General features: G+C 37.4%; 2 protein-coding genes and 1 long non-coding RNA gene across 6 annotated transcripts; all 3 read right to left on the bottom strand.

Annotated features, from left to right (window-relative positions):
• Positions 1–575: 575 nt before the first annotated feature.
• Positions 576–7,276, bottom strand: LOC142181707 (uncharacterized). Of its 4 annotated transcripts, none has more exons than XM_075255140.1 (11): positions 6,739–7,276; positions 6,118–6,212; positions 5,627–5,812; positions 5,395–5,506; positions 5,270–5,303; positions 5,132–5,175; positions 5,002–5,036; positions 4,773–4,925; positions 1,190–3,666; positions 962–1,039; positions 576–846 (listed from the first exon to the last, which is right to left on the bottom strand). In XM_075255140.1, the coding sequence occupies exons 2-11, from the start codon at positions 6,186–6,188 to the stop codon at positions 800–802; spliced, it is 3,237 nt and encodes a 1,078-aa protein (XP_075111241.1). In that variant the 5' UTR covers positions 6,189–6,212; positions 6,739–7,276; the 3' UTR covers positions 576–799. The 4 variants fall into 4 exon arrangements, with proteins under 4 accessions (XP_075111241.1, XP_075111242.1, XP_075111243.1 ...); XM_075255141.1 differs by having other exon boundaries at positions 5,132–5,172; XM_075255142.1 differs by having other exon boundaries at positions 5,270–5,294.
• Positions 7,277–9,228: 1,952 nt separating this feature from the next.
• LOC107781344 (uncharacterized) lies at positions 9,229–14,504 on the bottom strand. Its single transcript, XM_016602038.2, has 8 exons — positions 13,833–14,504; positions 12,349–12,496; positions 12,078–12,228; positions 11,867–11,992; positions 11,665–11,745; positions 10,898–11,090; positions 10,555–10,825; positions 9,229–9,778 (listed from the first exon to the last, which is right to left on the bottom strand). Exons 1-8 carry the CDS (start codon positions 14,028–14,030, stop codon positions 9,510–9,512), a joined length of 1,437 nt encoding a protein of 478 aa, XP_016457524.1. The 5' UTR covers positions 14,031–14,504; the 3' UTR covers positions 9,229–9,509.
• A 196-nt stretch (positions 14,505–14,700) lies between these two features.
• LOC142181708 (uncharacterized) lies at positions 14,701–15,238 on the bottom strand. The gene is made up of 3 exons (XR_012710622.1): positions 15,104–15,238; positions 14,906–15,008; positions 14,701–14,822 (listed from the first exon to the last, which is right to left on the bottom strand). It is a non-coding gene; the product is annotated as an uncharacterized LOC142181708 (long non-coding RNA).
• Between the last annotated feature and the right edge of the window lie 3,041 nt (positions 15,239–18,279).

Raw genomic sequence — 18,279 nt, 5'->3', positions numbered from 1 at the left:
AAACATAAACTGAACTCTCAAAGCAAAAAATAATTAGTAACAAGTACAAAAGAGTTGTACTATTAATATTATTTGATTTCGAATTCTTAAATTCAAAACTTTAGTTACATTTCACCTCAATTAGACTAAGTGATTACAAATTTAATTAGATCAAATAATGTACAAAATTAATGGATGACTTTGTTTTTATTAAATTAATTAAATATTAATTATTACTTGACTGGGTTTGACCAAGACCGAACTAAGCAAATTATGGGAGATTTGCAGAAATAGGGTCATTTCAGGCTGTTATTTAACTTTTATCCCCGTTTTAAGTAAAATTTGCAAGAAAATGTCAGCGAGGCATAACTTGTTCAAAACTTTAAAAACAAGTACAATAGTTGAATACCAGCTCTCAAAAGGCAAATTGGGTGCAATATCTTGGCTAAATACAGGGAGCCGAGACTAACTTCGCTGAAGTGATTAAGTAAAGCCTATTCAATTATCATAAAATACAGGAAAAGATATTCAAGCCAGTGCAGTGCCTGAAATCTTGAGCAAAGCTAGAAGCAGCCCAAGCAACCAGTTAAATATATAAATAAGCAAAGAGCTAAGATGCCTTAATATTTGCAAAATTTTCAGTCAGAAACAGAAAACTCCTCTGTGCAAAGATTACAAATTAAATGTGGTCAATCACCCTACAAAAGAAACTACATTTCTAACAGTGAATATACAAAGTACAGAGAGATAAATGTAACAATAATGTAATCCCCCTACTTGTGAAGTATTTGTTGTTTTCTCATCGGAACTTAGCTTCATTTTATTTGCTTCCCTTGAATGCCGAAAGAGAAAAGAACGATCTTGATGCTGAAACACAAAACACCAAAACATTAAGAATATAAAGGACATATACCTCACTAAAAGTTCAATTTTCAAAAAGGCATAAGACAGAACGGAACTTAAAACACAAAAGGAAAGAAACCTTTTGTTGTACTTGCTGGAGCTGAGAGCCGGCTTGCCTGCAATTTCTGAGCAGCAATTTTGCCTATGCTTGTTTGAGCTGCAAGTATGGATGTCCAGTCTATGTAAGGTTTATCGATAAAAGAATTATGAGACAGAGCTGAGTGCAAGCAATAAACAACATAGACAATTAAAAGAGTCAACTTGAATAGAAAATAAAAAATGTTTGCTGCGAAGCACAAAGAAATACCGGATAGCTCATAGGCTTCAGAAGACGACTTTGGTTGTCCAGAATGCTTAGCATGAAGCGTGGCTTTCTTCAGTAGATTGTCCGAACTACTTTTGGTAAGAAGTTTAGAATCCTCTGGATCATCCTCACCTTCAGAGAAGAAAGATGGGCTTGAAACACCAGTTGAATTCGAATCAGTCTTACTCTTACGAGCAAAGTTTAGAAGCCGCTTTAATCCCTTTGGCACATCCTTCTGATATACCATGGTAGGAGGATTCTCAGCATTACCCCAGTCAATTACATCTTCACTGCTTTCTTCAAGCAACATTTGAGACAGAGAATGACGAACTCGTGGACTTGAGATTCTTACAGTTGCAACATCAGCCAGAGATTCACCAAAACCATCATTACATGGAACAGCTTGATCCTCCTGCTCCTCTATTTCCACCCAGGCGCTAGGGGAAATGTTCGATTCCTCTTCAACCTCTCTTGTCAGTGTAGACTCTTCCATCCTTCCAAAATCATCTTCGTTATCTGGCGTAACCTTATTGCAGCTCTCTCTATCTTCATATTTTTTAGGGCTGATTAACTGAATTGCGGAGACTTCAGCTTCATGGATTTTTAACTCCTCAAGACACCTGTCCTGCAGTTGATTAAGAGGACCAGAAGAAACAGAGGCCATCTCATTCTCCTCAACTTGAACGAAGTCCGTAGATTCCCTCAAAGATTTTTCAGGCTGGGGTGAAACTTTGGCCTTTATGACTGGACTATGACCAGATCCAGTACCCGAGCCCTTACGAAGAAAAGGCTTTGCCTCCTTTGATTCCACAGGCACCACACTGCTTTTCTTGGTTAACTTGCTGAGTCTAGGTTTAGCAGAGGACGCAGAATCTCCAGAGGTAGGCTGAACTTTGGTTTTCGCGGGTTTGCTAGCTTTTGTCAGAGCCTGCGGTTTCTTGTCATTCCCATTTGGAACATTCTTTCTGATATTATTCTGGGGTGCTTTCACAGGTTTTGCTTGGGGCTGTAATTTCTCAACCTTTTGGCTTGTCTGAGGAACTGCTGTTTTTGGCTGTGATCTTCTACGGGTAGGTGTAGTACCTGCAGAATTTGTTATAGGAAGAGTCTTAGGAGTTTTAGCAGTTGATGTCCCTGTAACTCTTGGTGACGGCATAGATGGCCATGACTTCCGCGTTGCTGGCAGTTGCGATGCTTTTGATGAAGCTTTCTTTACAACAGCGGGTGTGAGAGTTTCACCTTTGGTATTTGCAGATTCAGGGTAGTTCTTGACTGTTCTCTGAGTTCTCTTAATATTTGGTTTTTTACTAACATTACTGGCATTTCCTGAAACAATTGCTGCTTTTCTTTCATCAAGAACTTGTTGCAGTGCTTTAAATTGTTTATCCTTCTCTGCTCTATTCCTAGCAGTTTCACCACGAAGTTTCTCATCCCTTTTTTCTTTGTAATGATCATAGAAACCACCTCGACGCTCAGTGGGACGGCTTTGGTGTTTGTTATCAGTAGCTGCTGAGCTCCGATATTTGGTAGGCTTGGTTTCCATCATTTTCGTGAGCAATTGGTTTAACTCTGCTTCTTTTTGTCGAGTCCATTCAACTGATGCATTTAATTTTTCACCTATTTCTTCACCTTGGTTAGGGAGAGATTCCTCTCTCATAGCCTTTGGACTATATGCTTTTTCTTCAGGTAAGTTTTGTTCGATATCAGCAGCAGTAGCGTCAGCGTCAAGGCTATTAGGAGGAGAGTATGAATCGGGTTTCATTTCCAAAGTACTCTCAGGTTCTTGATCTTCCGTTTTATTGATAGCCATGGAAACTGGATCATCAGACGCCACATCAGCAGAGCCTTTAGAACTTTCACACACCCCTGAACTCCATCTTCTCAATACCGCTTTATTAGCACCAATTGAGGCGCTTAATAGTGACTTTGTCCTCTGATAATCAACAGTTCCGCCTTTCTGTTTGTTTTCAAAGAGACTGATTGCGTCTTGCACACTAATTCTGCACACATCCTTCTCAGCCTTTTTCGAGGTTTGCTCAGAGTCTTCCTCATCACTACCGCTGGCAGCTGGATGATGAGAGATTGACCTTTCTCTGGCAGGAAAGTAATTTAGACTCTTAATCGTTAAAGCAGTGGATCTTCGTGATCCAGAGCGCCCAATTTGGACTCTTCGCATTGGAGATGCAGACCTTCTCGGAGATGCAGATCTTATAAGAGTCCGACTTCTTTCCGCTGACGGTTGTTCCTCCTCACTTGTACAGGAAGATTCCTCGCTCCCTGATGAGTTTTGCCTCTCCATCTGTGCAGCTTTTGCAGGGGAAGCACTATATGTCACTGGTGTTTCCGTCTTTGATGGTCCGGATGTTTGAGAATTGCCCTCTACTGAACCAACTTTGTCATTTCTGACATCAGTTCTTGAAAGAAACAAATCTTTACCCGGAATCTCGTGGCTCAGCACAATAAACTTCTGTAGACAGTTCCTGAAACAGACAACATAAAATGCAGTCATTAACCTGTTGCACACATCTTCCAGATGAAAGTGGTAGAAAAGAGTATCACTAACTTAACCACAATTTTAAAAGAAATAAATCTGAAACAGAAGTTTTAGCTTCCAAAATCTCAGACGAAGAAAGTGACCCATCCCTTAAAATTAGACAAATAAAACAAAATAAAAACAAAAAAGAACAAATTTTTTTATTAGATTTTCTTTGCCCTCACTATTAAGGCTATTTCGTTCAGATTTGGAAACAGTCTCTACTAATCGAAATGAGTGATCATTAGATCACTAACTGAAAACAATTAAGTAGGAGTAAGGTGGTGCTTGAATTGGAAAATAAATTTGTTTTTGGAACAACTAGCATTTATTTTGGTTTCTGGGGAACGATGTGCATGTGGAAATTTATATGCGGAAAATATCACTAAAGCCTTAATACACTTTTATTGGTGAAATATAATATCTCAGAGCCAAACGAACACTTCTATTTTCAACAAAGAATATTCAGCTGGAGAAATTGTTAAAAGAAAAACAGGGTACAAATTAAAGAAAAAACACTTTTGGCTTTGGCTAAAAAAGTCATTTACACTGATATTTGGAAACTAAAGAACAAGTATTGTTTGGTTTCAGGAACAAAATAAGTACAGAGAATTGATTAATTCAATAACTGTCTGATCAAAATACTGAAAATCAGCTGATCTACTCCAAACTTGATAGACCCTTAGATTTTGCTAGTTGACAGATGAATCAAGGGTGGAAAAGTTTTCCTCTTGAAACAAGCGTGGAAACCTTTTTGATAAGGTAAACCCAACCCCCGAAATCCTCCTGCCAGGAGTCAATGTGGCCTTTTCCACTTAGCACCCTTGATAACTCGAAAATCCAAACTCTAGGTCAGAAGTGGAGGCTATTTCCATTGGAGCAACGGGCAACCACACTTGTCGAAAGGCTTTCCTCCCGTTTATGATAACTCAAAATACAAAAAGCAATCACGGTTAAAAGAAAAAGAAACAGCACGTTGACAGAGCATAGAAACAGCTGAAAAATGATTAAAGGGATTAGATCCTCCCCGCCACTAGTTCTCCCATGGCTTACCTCAATTCAACAGCTCCAAAATAGTAAGAGAACTTTTCTATGTTAATAATATCCTCAAAGGAGCATGTGGTGCCAGCAGCTTGGTCGATAGCAGCAGCTAGTTCTCCTTTTAAAGCAGTCAGCCTCAACTCGATCGCCCTCAGCAATTCATTCCTGTATACCATTAGATTATTTGGAGATGATAGATTAATTTCTGAATTTAGAAATTGTAAGATGCATAGGGACATACTTGGAAGCATCTGATGAAGAAGAGTTATCATCTGCCTGGTGTGGTATCAAAGATCATGTTATCTTTAAACATGTACATGCAATAACTTGCGGAAAAGACAAGAACTAAAAAATAATCCAGGAATATTTACTTGCTGCAATGATGACACTGCACCACTTGAGTAATCGCATTCTGCTAAAAGTAAGAAAAACCATATTAGTTGCTATTTTCTTTCTTTCTTTTTTTTCAGATTGAGGATTCTACAAAGGCAGAGAATAGTAAGACTAACCTGCTTCGTCGCTCCCAGTATGATCCTGAGGACCCTAAAAGAATAACAAGCTCAGTATTCTGCTTGTTACAGTTTCTATAGATTAATTGAAGGGTCAGAATAATTATAAAGAACAAGAAAAGCACCATTGAATACAAAGAAACATGAAACTTCCGAGCTTCTTCAAGCTGAGATATTTCATTTACCATGGCCTTGGCCATATCGATTGTAGGTGATGAGCTGATAATACGAAGAAACCTGGAAATACAGGGATTGGAATATGGAAATACGGAAGCTTAGAAAAATCTTTCAAAAACAGTTTGAAGTAAATGACAACTGAGTGACTGATCAAAAAAAGTAAATGATGATTGAGTGAACCTGATCAATGTGGATTTTGTAAACCATTTAGCGTCATTAAGATTCCCTAGGGGTCTAAATCTGAAATTGGTATCTGATCCCTTTGAGTGCAAAGATTTGATTTTGGGAGAATGAAGCACCAATTGCTCCAGAAGACCGGAGGTTAGTGTTTCTAACTTGTTGCCATAGCAGATATGCGACTCGTACCTGCGCCCAAAATATAGTAAAAAAAAGGAAGAATTAGTATCACGAGAACCGTGATCCACAGAAGAATTCATGGCAAGTGCACCAACTGTTGGGATTTAAATAACCAAAGAAAACCTCAACTGGTCTATTCTCTTGCTACACTGGGAAAAACTAAATTTCCGGTCTCCCCATTTTCAGAAAGGGAGAAACAAAAAGTTAATGAGTCCTCATGCGGCGATCAACACAAATATTGTTCACTTAATGAAAATTATGAAATTGACTGCACCTAGAATATAGCCAGTTGAATTAAAAACAAAAGGACTTACCTGTTCTGGCTTGGGAAAATCTGAAATTCAACATAGTCCATCAAGACATCAGCATCTATTCCATCCTCCATTTTTCGTCTCCTAAAAGCCTAAGCCTGGTCAAAGGAAGCTAGCCAATTAGCTCAATGTAAGATTGTCAAGATTACTCTCAACCCTTTTAGGTAACTGAGACGTGCATTGACTTCAACAAAGAACTCATTTTGATCAAAGAAGACTGAAACAAACACAAAATTACACCAAATATAGAAGTGAAGTAACTATTAAATCAAATACATCACTTGGGAACACATTATAGCATAAGGGAACCAAAATCAAGCAAGCTGACCTTAAAAACAGAACCAACCAAACATTGCCAAAATTAAAATTTTACCTGACCCAACAACTTGAGTATAACTAAATCTCAACTGTCTATAGGTCAGTAAGCTGGAACAAGACTAAAACAATGAAGAACTGACATAACTGCATTCAAAATCAGATCTAACCTTCAAACAGAATTTTGTCTTTTAATTCAATCTAATAGTCACTGATTCAAGAACTCAATGTGCAGCAAAAAGAATGTTCAAAATATATACTTGGGTTTCAGCAAAGTGTAAAATGCAGGTTGAAAAAGAGGAGACTTACAGGAAATGGAGCACAGCCCTCAAAGTTGGAGAAAAGAAAAAGAGCTTGTTGGTGAAGATCTCAAATGGGGTTGGTCCAAATCAAGAACATAACAAAGTTACAGTCTTTTCCCTTTAATAAAAGTTGTGGTCACAGCCCCAGCTGGAGTAAAGAAGACAACTTTGAGTGCAAGGAAGAAGATGAATAAAAAGGGGGTAAATACTTAGAGACTCTGTGTGACTGTGTGTTGGGTTTGAGAAAGAAGCAAATGTTTGTTCAGTTTGAAGGGTGGGGGGGGGGGGGTAGGTGGGTGGAGAGTGGAGAGTGGAGAGTGGAGAGTGGGAGAGTGGGAGAGTGGGGGATGAAAGCGGTGATTGCGTTTGAGAAAAGCTTATTACTACTACTGCAAACATCGATTGTCTTTATTATTGCACCGAACGCTTGTGGCGCGTGATGTCACGTTTCAGTCCTCTTTCCTTTTTCTTTTTTTCATCTATGAATTCAAACTTAGTTTGGTTATTATTAAATTTTATTCAAGTGGTCCTCTGCTCTTGTACCAATTTAAATTTTTTCTTTTTCAGTGAATTTTCATATGCTATTCTTGTTTTCTTTATTCTTCTTCTTCTTCTTTTTGTAATTCTTTTTTTTTTTTAAATATCTGTTGAAAAGGAGATAAGCAGACGCCTAAGTGCATATACTTCCTTTCTACATTCTTATTTGTAAGGGATTAGTATTAATTTTTTTAGGTAATTTGAGAAATGGGAATAAAGATTCCATATGGGGTACGTCAGTGATTTTTATTGAATATATCAAAGTCAGGAGATGAAGTGCATATACTGCCTACAGCGAAATGAAATGATTATACAATAACGTTTGAACTGGAAATTTGCCGAGGAAAAGTCCTCTTTTTGTTTTGCAAATAAAGTCAAACTAACCGACGAATTCTGTTTAGGACAGTATTCATGTTCCACGCAGCAAATGCTACTGTTTTGAAATCTAAACCGTAGCCTCATATTTTCATATATAATTTTCTAACCGATGTTCAGTACTCGTATTAGTACCAATTAAAGGGGAAAACGGTTTCTACTATAAAAAAAATTCATCTCAAAGAACTCGAATCCAAACTTCTGATTAAAGATGACGAATCGTTCGATCCTACCACAATTCTAAATGGTATGACTGTCTATTCTTTAAGCATAGTCATGTCAAACTATTCAAAATTCAACAAAGGACTTCAATGCGATAGAGATTAAAGGGAGCTATAGAGAGACAGGTGCATGGGAATGGCGGGCCTATAGCTTGACTTAGAAGAAAGAATAACAAACCCACACCACAAGGCAAATACACAGCCACCACTACTACTTTTGTGAGCCTAGAAATTTTAGCAAATCTTGAAGCAACGGTGATTCGTAAAAATAAAGATGCCTAACTTCCCATTTGCGAATCCACCATCCATGTGGTTTATGGTGACAAATTTCAGACCCCAGACAACAGATTCGATCCCCCTACAAAAAATAACAATAAATCATGTGCTGTCCCACAGCACCCCACTATATCTCCTCCCTTCTTGTCTCTATTCATTCGGATTACCCAATTTGTTGCCTTATTTAAAATTTGATGTACCTTCCTTTTATGCATCCCCTCCTATTAATTCAATTCGAAATTTTGTCTTAGTAAATGTTGGTTCCCAAGATGACGACTCCACCTCACAGTCACAGACATCCATTCCCTTTGCATTTTGCCCGCTCTATCCATCTAATATCGTCTTCCTAATTTGTGGTACGTAGTGATCTCCGTTTCTCCATGATTAGGGTCATGCACTTCGCGTGTTTGCTGATTGGTACGCATATGATTGTTGATTGTGAGAATTCGAAACTAGACTGCTCGTAAATCACGTGTTTAACTTGTTAAAACTGTAGAGATAAAAAAAACAGGCAGCAAGGTTAACAGATTTTACCCATACCAACCCGAGCCGAAACGATATAGACATTTGGCAGAATGGATGAAAAAGAAATTACAGCCATGGCCCGAGCGAATGATAATGAGGTGCTAATATTAACGTCACAAGGTGGTGAAGAACATAGTCACCTGGAGGGACAACATGTGGTCTAGGCAATGGTGGGTGCCTCAAGTAGTTTTTTTTCACGTTGTACAACGGAAAAAAGAAAACCTTTTTTCTTCTTTTTGTTTTTTAGAAGAAAAAAGAAATACCTTGACCATGCCGTTTCTGGGTACAGATTTACTAAAATGAAGTACCTTACTAAATGTTGGTTGCCTTGGGGTTGACATTAAGTAATTATAAATCTTGATTGCTCAACCAAAATAGCAGCAGCAACCAAAGTTTTTTAAGCACAACTTATGAACTCATTGTCCACAGTTGTCAACTTGGCTCATAAAGAGAAGTGAAATAATCATTCACTCAAGGAAGCCATAAGCAACGGCAGTTAAACATTGCAATATGCTCTCAACCATTTAAAGCATCAGCATGGCTGAATCAAATGAGACTTCTTACTGGTTAACTCGCTCTGCCTACGAATCAGTAGACAGCCCTAAATTAAAAAAGTACTAGTAGTTCGCTACAAATCATCTGCAGAATCTCTCATCTAAAAAGGGCAATCACCCAAGCACATCAACAGACAATACAGTCCAAAGAAAATAGATGACACAACTCAAACATTCCTCCACGGGGAGTAACAAGACTAACAAACACCACCCTAATGATACAAATGTTACCTGACACATTCCTCCCATCAGGAACAATCTTAGACCTACCAAGGAGAATTAGTCAACCTTCAGTTAGACCATACATGGACTAGTCCAAGCCTGTTTCCGGTATAAATCTCATTGCGCTCTTCGTCATAGAAAAGGGCAGTAATATCTTCTAGGGCTTCTGCAACCGTGCTCCTAATTCTGGAAGCTTGGACCCGCTTTTGTGAGTTGCAGCATCTACCACCGGGCCCACTGCAACTGGCACTACAATCATCAGCAGTGAGGCCATTGGTTGCTTTGATTTTAGCAAGGCATTTTCCGGTCAGAATATTGCTGACATTAATAGATCCCGCTGCCAAACCAGAATACCCATGCTCAGAAATTCATAAAAGTCATATGAAACGGAAAAAAATAAATAAATAATAAATCCCACTAGTCCAGCCATCCAGGTTATATATGTGCTACCTAGCTCTATGCTTACTAATGTGTGTGAGGCACTCTGTAATACAGGAATACATATGTGGCAGATTGATCAAATTTATCATGATATGCAGCCATCCAAACACTTATCGACTCCTTGCCATTTTAATTCGCCTACTTTATGAACAGTGGGTCCCAAAATTTTGACCTCTTCTGTTAAAATGGCTATTTTTTTTTTCATCCAACAATCACAACTTATATAAACTAATACTATAATAAGTTATTTCAAATAATGTGTTTCCAAACAACCTCTTTATCTTTTCACATTTCAGACAATTATTTAGACTCTTCTATACCAAACAATAACAATTTGTCAATTCCAAGCTAGTTCGAGTCAGCCATATGAATCCTCACAAATCATATCAATCAAGTTAGACCCGTACCAATCCAATATTTGAAGATGATAACAACAAATAAAACCGACTTAAATAAGAACAATAATAATGTAAATGATAATGATGATGATGATGATAACAAGAAAAAACAACAGTAGCAGCAGCAATGATAATGATAAGTCAATATCCATTTTTCAGAGTTTACTCTTAAACAGCATGAAAGTCAAGCCAGGTCACTTAAAATGGAATTAAAGAAGTATTGTTGTTTTCAGTCATCAAGTAAGACTTGAGAAATTCCTGCAATCTAACATACCATTTCCTTCAGATAAGGGATCATCAGAATCAGCTTTGCAGTATGAAATAATAAGGTCCTGATCACTAGTTATGTAAATGTTGTTAGTGTTGCAATCAGGATGCCATAAAAGGTGATCCTCAAATGAAGTAACAAGCTCCCCGCGGAAGTTCCAAACAGCTACTGTTCTGTTTCTGAATGTCAAGAACAACTGGTTCTCATAAAGAAATATGAATGCTGAGGGGGTCATGAACTCAGTCCTGCTAACTTCTGTCAACTCAGAATTGCGTACCTACATCCAGTAGACATTAGAAATGATGACGAAGGAAGACAGGTGTGTTGTTGAACATAGGTAGCTACTCACATCCAGAATCTGAAGATTCTCGTTCTCTTGCTTGACAAGAAGCTTTTCATTAAACTGTTCAATGAAATCCACCTTCTTATTTCGATGAAGAAGATGGTTGAAAGATTTAAGAACAGTACCGTCCTCAATGGACAGAATCTTCAGAGGTACGTGGCCACTAGCTTTGGTAAATATCAACAACATGATTCCTGGACTGCTTAAAAGAAAAGAGGGGAAAGAATTAAAAAAAAATATAGGACAGAAATCCAGGTCTTCCAAGTCAAACCACAGCAAAATTATGGAGAATACACTCCTAGAACATCCTTACTTCACTTAGTCATAGATTCGAATATGAGATCTTGAAATATTATGTTATTCCCACAAATAAACAAAACCATAAAAGCACTATAACAAAAACAAACAAAAGCTCTTATGGAGCATCTGGACACACAGAAGAAAACAAAAAGACGAAGAAATAGAAACGGAGCAATACACAAGATTGACGATATAATAAACTTAAAATGGGTAGCAACTCAAGCAAACATGAAATGGGCACAAGTAAAATTGCCCATTTTAAACCATTCCCCCAAAAAAGCTAAACTTTGATTACTAGCTAAAGCATTTATATGGTAGTCTAACAGGGATCATGTATAATTACGATAGCTTATTGACTTGGAATGAAACCTGGAGGAGCAAGACTAAAATGCAGACAAGTTTCCACGCAATTACTCATGCAACAAATCCAGCAACCAGCGTTCTGTAGAGATAATGCAAAATAATGAGTTTACCTGATTTTAATTTCTTGAACATTTTTGTCTGAGATTGAGTATAACATTGAATAATTCTTCAGGTCAAAGACCTTGTATATGCTGATGAAAGTGAAAAGAGTTCCATAAGTACAACAGCAACTTCACAAGATTAAAAAAAACATCTGACCTTCTGTTGGGCCTCTTTGAAAATAAAAACAGGACATTATAACAGAACAATCACCTATCCTGGGCGGAGTAGGTAAGCACTTTTCCATTGACATCATCGAACTCCACAAAACCAGGCCATTTTAATGACTCTGACTCAAATAGCGCAAAGCCAGCATCTGGTTTACCCCTCCGAATGTATCTAATTTCATCAATTATATAAGATTAGAACTTGATAAAAAGAACATATGAAAGAGAGCAACCAAGCCGTAATAGTTATCACATACTCAATCCTTGTGGTTCTGCATTTCAAGGAACTGAAATTATCTGATGCGTAGACTGAAACAGTGATGAGTGAGTCATTGTTCTTATTGTAAAACAAACTTCGTATAACTTCATCTGGACTGACGTTCAGAAAGCATATTCTCTCGTTAGTCTCTGCATTCGTAAAGATATGTATCAATTTACTTAAGGTCAAGGCACCTACACACAGGTGCCAGATAGAAGGAGCAGGGATAAGAATATGTAGGGAAACAATATCAAGAAAATATGCTTTACCTCGACTAAATGCTGCACATACACCAGATTGTGCAAGGGCAAAGACAATGTCACGTGCAGCAACTATCTCAATTATCTTTGATCTTTTCCTAAGAAAAGGAAGCACCATTGCACAATGTCCCTTAGGGTCATGGGTGTCATATTCCTCCTGAGACCACATGTAATTACAGAGAAGTGTCAGAAGAACCGATTAACAAGAAAATATATGTGATGAAAATAGCATCTTCAACTAACTGAATATTATTTTTTGATGAAATACTGAATCACATCCAAGAAACAAGCCATAAGTACGTGCTAAATCATTTCAAACAAATACACGTATCTAAAGATCTAGCAATGAAATTCTTCTTTCTAATAAAGCCAACCATCAAAACGCCACAATCTGTAAACATTGTTCTTGTTTCCTCGGCTTTGTAGCTCATGTATGCTTCTAGAAACACAAAAGACAGAACTCCCGCTAAATGATTAACCGTGCTGTCCATCCCAGCTTGCCAGAATTTCCACTAACCTTGGTCAATTCGTTAATGGAAATATTTAATTCCTAGAATCTAGAAGGTTAACAAAAAAATCAACTAATCATAAATTAGTCGGACATCAATTATCTGGACAATCAACTTTGTCCATGAAATCAGCAAAAAGCTTCTCATCATAGAACAAGAGGTTTGTGAATAAACGTGCAAAAGACATCTAATGCTCAGATATAAATCATCAGCTCTCTAATACCACCTGCTCTCATAATGCATCCTCTCAAGTCTCAACAAAGCAATAAGAAGTCTATTTCATACTATACTTTTCATTTTAAACTGGACGCTCACTTGTTCAATTAAAATGTTAAACTAATTTCAAGTCAAACAACTTAAGATGTACCATCAAATCGTAGACATTGGATATCACAACTATAATGGAACAAAATTTATTTTTGTGCATAATAACATCTAACAATTATCATTATTTTGCCTATAAAATGGGAAATTTAAGTTATAATTATAAGATGTCATGGTATTCGAGTTAGTATTCTGACTGTGCTAATGAAGGGGCATTTCCTACATATCTTCTTCCTTTCCGTATTTCACCAAACGAAGGTAAACAACTTTTACTCTACTTCTATATTCACTCTGACAACTCCAGTGACAAAACTGTTAACAAACATACACTTAACCAACCACATCTTTGCATCAATTCCCCAATACAATTACAAGTCCACTTGCCAAAATCCTCATTTCTTCACATTAAACCACTCAAATAGAAACAAACTGTTAATTTGCCTATTAGGACCCCAAACGAGTATCAGCCATTGAAGGATCAAGCACAAAGTAATCAAATTTTAGGTCATAAACTCAAGAACTGACTATTAGTATCACCAGTTCCTCTCAACCAACATATAACCAATAATTCTGTAATAAATCAAATCTCCGAGAATAACACAAAAGCTGAGCAATAAATTAAATTCAAAACCAAAAATTGAGCAAAAAGATCAATCAAACCTGTAAGCGAATGTTCCGAAAGCGCTCCTGAGCATCGCTCATACTAAAAGAACGGTCGCGTTTCGAAGAAATCTCCCTCCGCTGTAGCTTCTTGACGCTATTCACAAACCCATCTACCCCTCCACGTGGCCGCTTCTTCGCCACCACCCTCCTCCCACAACATGGACGAGGACTCGCACATATTCTCCGCCCATCCATTTCCCTAAATCAAACACACAAAAGATCCACAAAATCTAAAACCTAATACAAGTAATTGCACATTATGTACACAACATAATAGCTTCAATTCACTATCTTTGTAGGTCTAAAGAGGAAAACAGAGATTTGGGTTTTGATTAAAACCCTAAATCTCAATGACCCAGATGGAAAAATTAGGGCTTTTTACAAAGAGGCTCACTCCAGAACAGTTTTGAATATGAACTTTTGCATAAGGAGTATGTCTTTTGGTATAAAAACTTACACTCAACAAAGTTAAATCTTCACTGGGATTACAAGAATGAGTGGAAAAAGTGTTCGGATTTGGGAAAGAATGGGTGAGGGGCCGGACATGAAAGAGTGAGAAAGCAATGTGTTGGATTTTAAAGCAGCTTTGACGTCCGTCTTACATTTCAAAATAACATCTTGACGGTACATTCATTTTCTATTAATCATGAGTACCAGTCCCATATTACTTTCTTAAATAGTGTACATGTACATTGACTAATTTGCCAAAATATCTGGTTACATTCAACCAACAGCACAAGTATCGAATACCGGAATAACCAAAATGTTAAGCAATAAAGAATCTATCTAATTACTTTTACTGAATTCAAAATTTAGTATGAGCAAACATAACAAAAAGGAATTAATTTTAATTCGAATTACTGCAATTAGTAAAATGATTACTCACATTTCGAGTGGATCTGTGGCATAAGAGAGTTCTCCGAGGTATGGTGACATGTGTTGTGCCGTCATTCCGATTGAACTTATTTCGATGTTGTTTTGAATCAACTGATATATCATCAATACTAAATTCAAACCTTGCTACGAAAGTGAAATACAAAAATAAAATTAATTTGAATTTAAATAGTTACTGTTGGAATGGATCTGCGGCAAAGAAGATCTCTTGAGGTACGACCATCTGTGTTGTATCGTCATTTTGGACTTACAGCGAATTTTTGCGCTATCTTGAATCAACTATTAAATTAACGCTGAATTCAAAATTGATAGAAAAAACATAATAGAAAAGGAATTAATTGAAATCAAATTACTTTAACTAGAAATAAACTTACTATTAAAGTGTGTTTGCTGCAAAGAGGAGTCCCCGGATTTCCAATTGATTCGGTGTTAGCTTGAATCAACTTATTGATCATCAACATAGAGGCACAATTCACTATCTAGATGAGTTGCGAGATAAGCCAACCAACACGCATCAGTTTGACATTCTTTAGATATTCTTTTGTTGAAAATCACGAAGACGATTTCCAAATCAAATTAAACAAGAGGGGAGTTGTCGTCGGTATTGAAAACATCATTAATTTCTCGATTAAACGAGTATTTGGCTAAGCTTATAAGTTTATTAAAGCAACTACACATTTTGATTTATCAACGCACTGAATGAATACTCAAAGTGCTTATAAGCCAAAATTAGCGAAAAGTTATAAGTTGGTCACCCTAATTTATGGTTTTTGGCTTATAAGTACTTTGTTTTGACCAAGATTTTTAGTATTTTATTCTTTAAGAAAAAAATTAATTCTCAAGATACTTTCCAAAAATAAAATTCCTAACTTCCTCTTCACTCCATATCTATTATTCCTTCTTACAAATGAACTTTTAATTTAATATTTTTTGTAAATAAATTGAGGGTAGTTTAGTTATTTAACAAATAAGTAACTTATCAGCACTTTTTTGCCAAACATATCAGTTGCTTATTACTCATTTCAACACTTTTTCCAAAGACATAAATGCTTTATTATAAAATTAATTTCAATACTAATTTTAAATTTTAAAATTTATCAGCTATTTCCAACAGTGCTATCTTAAATAGTGTGTGGAACAATCCATATGCACATTGACTAATTTGTCAAAATGTCTTGTTACACTCAATCGGCAACACAAATATCAGATAAATCTCCCCACGGGAATAACCAAAATGTTCAGTAAATCAACCTATGCTATTGCAAGTTCTATTTTTTTTATACTATGCCATTGCTAAGAGACATGGGTTAGAGAGAAAGGCTCCACCTTCTCTCTAAAGGTTCCCTCTTTAAACTCCTTAGCTCTTCCCTTCCTCACTTTCTTTCCCTCATCTTCTCCAGATGAATACTAACGAACTAAACGACTTGAACCAAAAAGACTTGACCCTCAATGCCCTGACTGGAGAAATGTCCAGCCAAGCTTTAACAAATGAGCAAGTAGTCCTAGGGGTAACGCCAGACCCTTCCCTCACTACACCCCCACCAATGGACATGGAAATATGTAGAGGGAAACACACGGATGAACCAGCAACTGGAACAAATGACATATCAAACCCTACAAAGAGGATGACCTTCCTGGACACCTTGATATCGGGTAACATCACAAATAATGAACCAAAGGGCAGCCAAGTCACAGTACAACAAAACATGGACTCCTATGAACAAGAAGATGAAACTAATAACTACCCTAACCTAGAGTTCTTCATTCCCATCACCTCATCGGATAAGGAGCGCATATACAAAAACTAGACCAACGCTCTTATTATCAAAATGTTTGGCAGGAGAGTTGGTTACCAATTTCTCCAAAAAAGCTTCACGCGATATGGAAACCAACTGAAACCCTATCTCTGGTGAACCTAGGATGCGACTACTACCTAATAAAATTTTCTAAAGAGGAGAATTATAACAAGGCCCTCCATGAAGGACCATGGTTCATAGGGAATCAATTTCTCACAGTAAGAAAATGGGAGCCCAGATTCGTAGCTTTCAAAGCTGCGTTAACATACTCAGCCATATGGGCAAGACTCTCGGAACTACCCACTGAATTCTATGACTATGATATACTCCAAAAAATTGGAGAAAAGCTAGGACAACTAATACGCATTGATGCATGCACCAAATCCGCGCTAAGAGGTAAGTATGCTCAACTATGCGTAATGGTACCCATAGAAAAACCTCTCAAAACCTATATTGTGATCGGCAAACATATACAACAGATTACCTACGAGGGTTTCAATCTCCTATGCACAAATTGCGGCAGGCTTGGACATAACTTGAGTAGTTGCCCTTACCAAAATCCAAAGATGGTGGAACAACAGGAAACAAATTCATCCAAGACACTGCTTAAGCCACACACGGTGGAGACTATCACACAGAAGATTGACCAATGGACAATTGTTACTCACCAAAAGAAAAACAAAAAGTATCAAAACAATTCACATAACCTAAACCCTAGAAAAGACCTAGAGTACCCTAAAGGATTGACTACCAAAAAGCCTAGCCAAAGTACACAACAATGGCAAAAAACCGATGTTGGAAATGCCCAGAAGCTATCACCAAACATTGAGGAAAGCCAAAATCCGCTGGACAATACTCAGCCTTTAGGTAAGTCTTCTGTTATCTCACCCCGTCCCTCTATAGACCAAAGCCAACAAAAGGATAATACTTTTCTGAAAGACCCAAGACATCAACATCACAAAGACAATCCCTTCTCTTGCCTTTACACAAAGGACCTTGCTATAACCAACCTAGAAACCATTAACTCCCCCCTTAACTCATATACACCCTTGGGCAATAACTCTTACCAAACAAAAGCACATGACAACCCCTTAGTTGTAGCAATAGTACCAGCGAAGGACAACAACAAAAAGCAATCTATGGATATAGACTCTAATATACCTACAAATAGCCAATCCCCCTCATTAATGCAAAACCTTAGTAGCCCACAAATAAACACCTCCAACTCGCCTCTGCAAGCCCTCAGCCCCCTACAGCAAAAACATAGTACAAATCAACTTCATTCCTTGTCAACCTCAAGTCATAACCCCATTAATGAACAAGACATCTTGACTCCTAGGATGGACAAAACTTTTGCAGCACATAATGGCCCTACTACCTTAGTAACGGATACAAATAGTTACTTACCCACTAGTAACGATTCCAACACTCCAAAAGACTCAATCCAAAGTAAAAACAAAACACAAGATGCCAAGGCTACCATACAACCACAACAGGAGGTACCCAAGGCCACGAAGAAATGTTTGGACGAGGCCACAACTCTCAAACCAACTCCAAACCCCTCTGATCTTCACTACAAGGCCCATACAACCAGACCATGCTCCCCAATCTTGGTTGGAATGGGGTCTCATGGGCCATGTTTTGAACAAAGCCTATAACTAGAGGAGAGGGATCTTATAGTCCAAATAGGGGATCCATCCTACCTAGCACAGATTGTAACGGAAGGGATGTAACTAGGCCTAAACAATGCTATG

This window comes from Nicotiana tabacum, chromosome 6 (genome assembly GCF_000715075.1).
Source record: "Nicotiana tabacum cultivar K326 chromosome 6, ASM71507v2, whole genome shotgun sequence".
Taxonomy (NCBI): domain Eukaryota; kingdom Viridiplantae; phylum Streptophyta; class Magnoliopsida; order Solanales; family Solanaceae; genus Nicotiana; species Nicotiana tabacum.
The sequence above is the reverse complement of the archived record's forward strand: the minus strand, read 5'-3'. Positions and strand labels throughout refer to the sequence as shown.